Source organism: Physeter macrocephalus, chromosome 4 (assembly GCF_002837175.3).
Source record: "Physeter macrocephalus isolate SW-GA chromosome 4, ASM283717v5, whole genome shotgun sequence".
Classification (NCBI taxonomy): domain Eukaryota; kingdom Metazoa; phylum Chordata; class Mammalia; order Artiodactyla; family Physeteridae; genus Physeter; species Physeter macrocephalus.
Window position 1 is genome coordinate 145722676 of NC_041217.1, and position 7652 is coordinate 145730327.

Sequence of the window (7652 nt, forward strand, 5' to 3'; positions counted from 1 at the left end):
CTCTGTGATAGTAGAGTGCTGACCACTGCCTGGTTTATTCTGGGGTCACTTGTGTATGTGTCTGTCTTCCCCACTGGATCGTGACTCTCAAAGGGCAGGAACTATACTTTATTCCTCGCTGTGTCCCTATCGTGAGTCTAATATGTCGTCTGGCACATAGTAGTACTCGGCAAGCATGTGCCGAATTGAACCTCTTTCACTGACCTCATCTCTAAAATGAGGAACAAGATCCTTCAGCGATGTGGCCTGGTTGGTGTGAAGCCGAGTCCCAAGGCAGCTGGGAGCACAGCCTCTCGTCATTGAGCGCTGCGGAGTCCTCGTGCGCCTGCGCTGTCAGACTGGGGAAGCCAAGTGACACAGCTCTTCTTTCCTTCTATGCAAAGGGGTGACTCATCTTGTTCTTCTTCTCACCCATTTCACCTCTAGATACGTACAAACTGACCTCTGAGCTGCTTGGAGAGGGAGCCTATGCCAAAGTTCAAGGTGCCGTGAGCCTGCAGAATGGCAAGGAGTATGCTGTCAAAGTGAGTGTCTCATCTGGATGCCAGGCTTTACTTTGCAGGTAGTCAGTCTTAGCTTGTCCTAAATCAGATAAATTTTATATTCTTCGATATAGTGGCTTAATAAGAATGGGAGCTCTGAAGCTGGATTCACTGGATTCACTGGTTTCTCTGCTTACTTGCTGTGTAACCTTGGGCAAGTTATTTAACCTCTTTGTCCTCAGTTTCCTCATCTGTATAATGAGTGTAATAACAGAACCTATATAGTATATAGTATTGTCATGAGGATTAAATAAGTTAATATGTGTGAAGTGCTTAGAACAATGCCTCTAATGAATGAAGTTAGCTTCAGGGAGCAGACAGTCAGATTTGGAATTAGAGGGCCTATCTGAATCTCTGTTTTGACAAACTACTACTGTTTGACTTGGGGCAAGTCACTGAACCTCTTTCAGCCTCAGTTCCCGCATCTCTAGAATGACAATAATAATACCTGCCCTTCCTGTCTCATGGAGTAGTTATGAAGATGAAAACAAAAATGAACTGGTAGAAGTAGAAACATTTTATAAATTACAAGATGCTATACAAATGATGTACAGCAATGTGGTGATGAGGACGGAGCACTCAACTTTGTGGCAGGAGAGGTGACTTCCAGCTGCATGACCGTGGGGTGGCTCACCGTATCCCTCTGTGCTTCCGTTTGCCGACTCTACATGGAAGAAGGGATGGATCTAGAGCAGTGGTTCTCAAAGTGTGGTCCCTGCACCAGCAGTACCAGCATGGCCTGGGAACTTGTTAGAGATACACATTATCTGGCCCTATCCCAGACCTCCTGAATCAGAAACTAGGGGTAGGCCCCAGCAACATTAATTTTAACAAGCTGTCTGGGTGATTCTGGTATCCAGCAAAGTTTTCAAATCATCTGCCGGAGCCACCAGGTCTAAGTGCTGCCTCATATGGGCAAACCCAGCCAAATTGGCTCCTGAAAGAAATGTTTCTTCTTTTAACCAACTGGTCATAGTCCTAGTCCCAGCTGGATTTATAAAGGAGAACACTTCTGCTAAGCCATGTCCCTTTTTGCTGGAGTGTTGCTTCACATGGTAACAAAAGCATTATCTTGATTCCTTGTTGGAAACAGATCAGTATAGATTACAAGTAATTTTTTTAAAAAAATATGCCTAAGTGTGGTAAAAAACACAAATGTAAATTGAGTTTCAAAGATGTGAATACATTTATGGATGACAACTATTTCTTCAAGGCTGCCCTTCCTTCATGCTCCGTGGCATCTTTGGGCAAACACTAGACCTGGGCTTGGCAATTCTTTGGTTTCAGCAGTTCTGCCCATGTCTCACATCTCTTCTGTTCTTTGAAAGCTCCCCAGACGTGGGCTACTTCTCCAGCCTGGCTCCACAGTACTTGGTTTTATTAGAACTTTCCCTACAGGCATCCAACTGATAAATCCTAGAGTCTCACGGTTGGAATGGAATTTCAAGGTAATCTGGTCCTCAGCCTCCCCTGTAACTAACTCTTCACATAGTTTTCCGTCTTTGGCACCTGCCACCCCCATCTCTGGTAGCAGGAGCTTATTACCTCCTCAGAAAATTATGCCATTGCTGAATAGTTGCCTGCTAGAAAGTTCTTCCTGACTTTGATCTGCTTGGTGAACAAACGAGCTGAATAGCTTCTGTGCCCCAGCACCTCACCTCTCTGACAGCTCAGAAAATGGGTCCAGTGGTCTAATAAGAGACGTGTACTTATTTAGAAAATTACTTGATTGTGGATGTTTGTGCTGCTGCATATTGGAGAAGTGTGAAGTGTCCTTGACAGCAGTCTTGGAATGAAGGAACCAGATGTCTGCCCACTCCGCACATGGGACTATAAGGCAGAGCCAGCTCTGCAGAAGACTTGCCTACAGGCTCTACTAGCAACGGTTTGGGGCTCTGGATGGGTCTGTAGAGATGTGCACGGTCAGCCAGTCCCTGTGTAAACCACCTGCTCAGCTGTTGGCTCCCCCATTCCTTCAGTCAGTACTTACCAAGCATCTCCAGGTACAGGTGGGGAGGGGGAGCAGCCCACAGTATCGTAGGAGAGACAGAGCCTCTAGGTTCTGTGAGAAAAAGCTGTGTAGGATATAAGCAGGTATAGGATAGCGAGGGCTTTGGAGGCAGCTCTGGACTTAAATTGCAGCCCTGCCACTTACCAGAGCTGTGGGCAAAATGTTTTACCTCTGCCTATCTTTCAGGATTGTAAGGATTAAGGATTAAGGATTAACTGAGATTATGTACCTAAATGACTTAATACGGTGCCTGCCAAAGGTAGATTCTCAGAAGAATTGCAGAGGTGGCATCTGAGCTGGGCCTTGGGGCTTTAGTTCCTCTTCACTGTATCCCTTATTCCCCTTGCTCTTCCTCCAGCACTAGAAGATCCTTTAGTAGAGCTTGTAAATTCTTACCCTTAAAGCAGAGAGAGATGCCTTCAGGGTAGGAGCTTGGTAGAGCTGGTTCTTTGTCTTGCTGGCTGCCTCCATCTCCCCTGGGTGGCTGGGGGTAGCAACCTCACAGGCTTCGATGGTGATGTACTTGGCCAGAGTCAAACAAGCCCAGGTGGGCTAGAAAGCCCTGGGGCCAGTCGGTTGCTTTGCTGACAGAGCCACAAGGCCTACTCCAGACTTGCGCTTGAAACTGGATTTGGGCTGAATTTGGCCTGGCACACTCCCAGAGGGCACCCGCTGAGGGGCGTTTTGACCAGGTGGGTGTATATGACAGATTTTATTTTTCACACAGATCATTGAAAAACATGCAGGACACAGTCGGAGTAGGGTATTTCGGGAGGTGGAGACGCTGTATCAGTGTCAAGGAAACAAGTGAGTATAGTGTTGGGTTACTTGCTGCTTCTCTTGGGGGGATGCTTGGCTGCAGAAAAGGAAGTTATTCTTACCGTCTCCTGACCCCAGCAGTTAGCTCTCACTCTTTCCCCCACAACTGTGTATAACTCCTTCCATCTTTCAATGTTTAGAGAGAGAGAGAAAGAGAGAGAGAGAGAGAGGAGAAGCAGCAGCAGCAAAGAAGCTGTCTTCTATTTAGGCTGAAATACTGTACATATCAGGAATTTATGCAAGTTAGAAGAGCAAGCAATCTGAATCAGTGGCTGCTTGGGAAAAAATGGGGTTTTATTTCTTTCAAGCGCCTGTGGAAAGCAGGCTAACTGAGTGTTGCCTAGTAGAAATCTGTAGTGACCTGCTTTAGTTAATAGATGAGGATGATGAGAACTATTAAGACTATTTGTGCTGTTTTCTGTTCCTAGCATATTTACATACGTGCAGCTACTACTAAGGGTCCTGAAACCTTGTTTAACACTCGTTGCTTGATAACTGGGCCAAGGTGGTCTCTAGCCCCGTCTTAGTATACTCACCACCCTCTCCAAATGAATGGCACTTCCACTGTGGCTTTAAATCAGGGTGACCTCTAAGACGCCGCTCCCCCCTCTCTCTCCCTCCATGGCAGGGTCAGCAGGGAGCCAGTGGCCAGTATTGATGGCTTTGTCATTAAGCTTGGAGGAAGGGGGCTGCTGTTGATTTAACTCCAGGCACTGCCTCTACAATCTTCTTTCAAATTAGGCCACTTGGCCATCTTATTCAGACTAGCCTTTTTGCTAGTAAATGCCCCGTGTCTCCCAAAATGGTCAGCATTTTTTATGAGGGACAGATTTTTATTTTCAGCCCTGCAGCTTCTGAGTTCAGCATTACAGACTCTACTTGGTTTATTTCATTCTTTAAAAGAAAAAAAGCCCCCAACACCTCCAGTATCCAGGCTGGTGGCTTCCCTACTGAGTTACAAGACGACCTTGTTGGCAGAGCGCAGTAATGCTCAGGCAGGCAGAGAGTGCTCACCGGGGAAGGCCACAAGTGCTACAGTGGCCGGGAACGCGGCCGTTTCATTAAGTAGCGCTTAGTAGTTAGAGTCTAGCGGTGCCCACGTTAGGCCCCAAGTCTATTTGACAGATGTTTCCATTTTCTCCAGGCAATGTAAATACTGCCCCGTGATTTATGGGCAAGAGGGAGGGCAGGTAATTATTTGCTGCTTGCCTCCAGGACACACACCTACTATTCAGTGTTATTAGCTGCAATTGCTTCCAGTCGGCTGCAGATTTTATTCAGTTTAATGTGACCGGGACTTTTTTATAACTCTACCTAGTGGGTTTTAGGGTTGGGGTTTGACAGCACAGACTTGGTGAAAACACCAGAGACTAAACATTATGGAAAGATAAGGTGACCTGAATCTTGCTAACACCATTGGCTACTTTGCAAACATGGGGCTTTAATAAGCATTCTGATTTCAAGTTGATTTCTGCCCTGTTACAGGGCATTGGTTTTTGTTTTTGTTTTGTTTTTTTTCATTGTGTATTTGTAAGTGGGCTTCAATATATAATACTATTTTCCCTATTTAAGGAACATTTTGGAGCTGATTGAGTTCTTTGAAGACGACACAAGGTTTTACTTGGTCTTTGAGAAATTGCAAGGAGGTACTTACTGTTGAGTATGTGTTTGGACTTCTGATTAAGACCCAGGGCGGTGATCATCCATCATGAATCCCAGAGACTTCTAAAAGGAGTCAAGCTAATAAAAAGGATGAAGGACTTAAAACTGCCCTTGATTTGGGAGAAGGGAGGCCGGAGGGAAGGATGTAATTAGCATTTTGCAGAACTCAGAATGTCACCTGTGTGGACTTCTACAAATGCCTTCTCATTATAATAGGACTCATATATAGATACATTTAGTCATCAATTTGTCAATCCATTGTTTTGACACATTCACTATTTAATGAAGTTAATTATGGGGTGGGAGCTCTTGCATTCATTGGGAAGTCTAAAAAGGGTCACCAGAAGGTGCCATCCTTCAGATGGACAGATGCCATTCTCGACCATCACCGCCATCACCCACACACATGATCACCGGAATATATATTTAAGTTGCTTTTCTGACATAGAGAAGCCCTTTCTCTCCCCATCACTCACCCAGCCCTAGGAAGCATTTGCAAGGTGAAGGTTAGGGAGGATGTCTGGAGCCTAGTGGAGGGCTACACGGAGGGGTTTGGTGGTTAAGGGAGCTCCATCACTTACTAGCTGTGTGACCTTGAGCAAGTCACATAATCTTTCCCAACAGTATTCTCTATATCTGTAAATAAGGATAATGACAAGCACCTACCTCCTTGGGACACTGTGAAGATTAAATGAGATAATTCATGTGAAATGCTTAGCTCAGTGCCCCGTAGGCACTAAGGGTTCAATAAAGGTCAGCTGTAACAATTGGGTATCCTGGAGGCTATCTTAGAAGTGTGTAGAGTATTACTCGCCACTCTCCCTTTTAACAAATTTGAAAACAAGAGACTCACTACAGTAGAGCAAGCCTGAGACCTAGCCAAGAGCCAGTTTTCTCAGAATGTTCCACAGCGTGTTGGGATCCTTTGATTGTTTAATCTGGCAAGTGAAAGATCTATCATCCCCTCCCCATGACAAAAACCAGAGATAATAAGTAAACATGTGCCATTTTTAGGATACAGAGATGACACCTTCTGCCCAAAAATAACTGGCTTCCAGTGGTGAGCACAGACCACATGGAGCCAAGCCATATGTTTGTGCCTGTGTCTACCCCGCCCCTCCCAACCACACTAGCACCATGAATTACCTATCTGAGATGCTTGATGCAGCCGGGGTCATCAGTAACTGTATCACTTAGAGCGCAGCTCTACTGAGGGCAGACTCAGCGGGTAAAGAGAGTGTGTGGTTGGCTCAGGAAAACCCATCCCCCCAGGAGTCAGACCATAGGTCCTGCTGAGGAGAAGTCTGCACAGGCTCCGAGACCTGGCTTACTGGGCTTGGGTCCTGATGATGCCACCGCTTCCTGGTGTATGATCTTGAGCAACTTGCTTAACCTTGCTTGGCTTCAGGTTCCCCGTCTATAGCTATGTAATGGGGATGACTCTATTTTGTACATCGTGTACAATTGCAGTGAGGATAAGATAATCTATTTAAAGAGTATCACATAGTGCTTGGTATATAGTTAACTACCCAGTAAATGTTAGCCATTGACAACAAAATAATAATAATAAATGGGAAAGTTCGGGGGGAAAGCCATTTTTTTCCCTTTACTAGACCTTTACATGACGCGTAAAGGTGTGACTTTTCCATTTGAAGGCATGTGCTTTTATTTGGACTGAGATCAGATGCAAGGGAGGAAAAGTTCCTCTAGAGAGGCCCCCAACCCCTTGTGGATTCACTTTTAGTTCTTTTCAATTTCAGAAGCCAAATCTGCCCCAGTGGCATTAATATTTTTTGGTCACTTAGATGGTATTCTCTCTCCCTTCTGTGCTCATCATAGACAGGTACAGAAGATAGGCTTCCAGTTCTGTTTGGTCCAGTTTTGTGCTGGTACCTGCTCTGTGCCAGGTACCACACTGGTGCTGGACGTTTAGCGATGAATAAGCCTATGTCCCTACCCCAAACTTTTGAAAACTTGGCCTCTGAGAAGTTACACTTACTAGAGCCTGAAAAGTCATTCCTCTGTGTCCCTCTTCTCTCCAGGCTCCATCCTGACCCACATCCAGAAGCAGAAGCACTTCAACGAGCGAGAAGCCAGCCGAGTGGTGCAGGATGTTGCCGCAGCCCTTGACTTCCTGCACACCAAAGGTTAGCCAGGCCTTGGCCGTGGTGGGTGGGTTGGGCTGGTTGCCTCTGAGGACCAAGGGAGAGGGGCAGGCCAGGTAGAGGGCAGGGCCAGGAGCTGGTACAGCTGGCAGGCCCACCCAGGAGGGTGAGGGGGCAGGCCAGGGTGGCTTCTAGATCTCTGATGTGAATGGTGGGTAGATGTGGAGCTATTAAGCAGGATAGGGATACAGGAGAAAGAGCAAGGAGTAAAAAAAATGAATTTCATGTTGAACAAGGTATGTCTGAGTGTGTGTATGTGAATGATCTTTTCCTTTACTAATGAAGAATGCAAAAATCATGCATAATATGACCTAGACTCTAGTATAAATATTTGGGTATTATTCAGTCTAGTCTTTTTTTTTTTTTTTTTTTTTTTTGTGGTATGCGGGCCTCCCCCTGCCGTGGCCTCTCCCGTCGCAGAGCACAGGCTCCGGACGCGCAGGCCCAGCGGCC

At 46.0% G+C, this 7652-nt stretch overlaps 1 protein-coding gene across 7 annotated transcripts in view; it reads left to right on the plus strand.

Annotated features, from left to right (window-relative positions):
- MKNK1 (MAPK interacting serine/threonine kinase 1) overlaps positions 1-7652 on the plus strand; it is a 42807-nt gene that overhangs the window by 21442 nt on the left and 13713 nt on the right. For all 7 annotated transcript variants that reach the window (XM_028489418.1, XM_028489419.1, XM_007130518.3 and 4 more), the window contains 4 exons: positions 427-524; positions 3281-3360; positions 4945-5018; positions 7077-7181. In XM_028489418.1, the coding sequence (XP_028345219.1) occupies positions 427-524; positions 3281-3360; positions 4945-5018; positions 7077-7181 (357 nt within the window). The remainder of the gene's footprint in view (positions 1-426; positions 525-3280; positions 3361-4944; positions 5019-7076; positions 7182-7652) is intronic.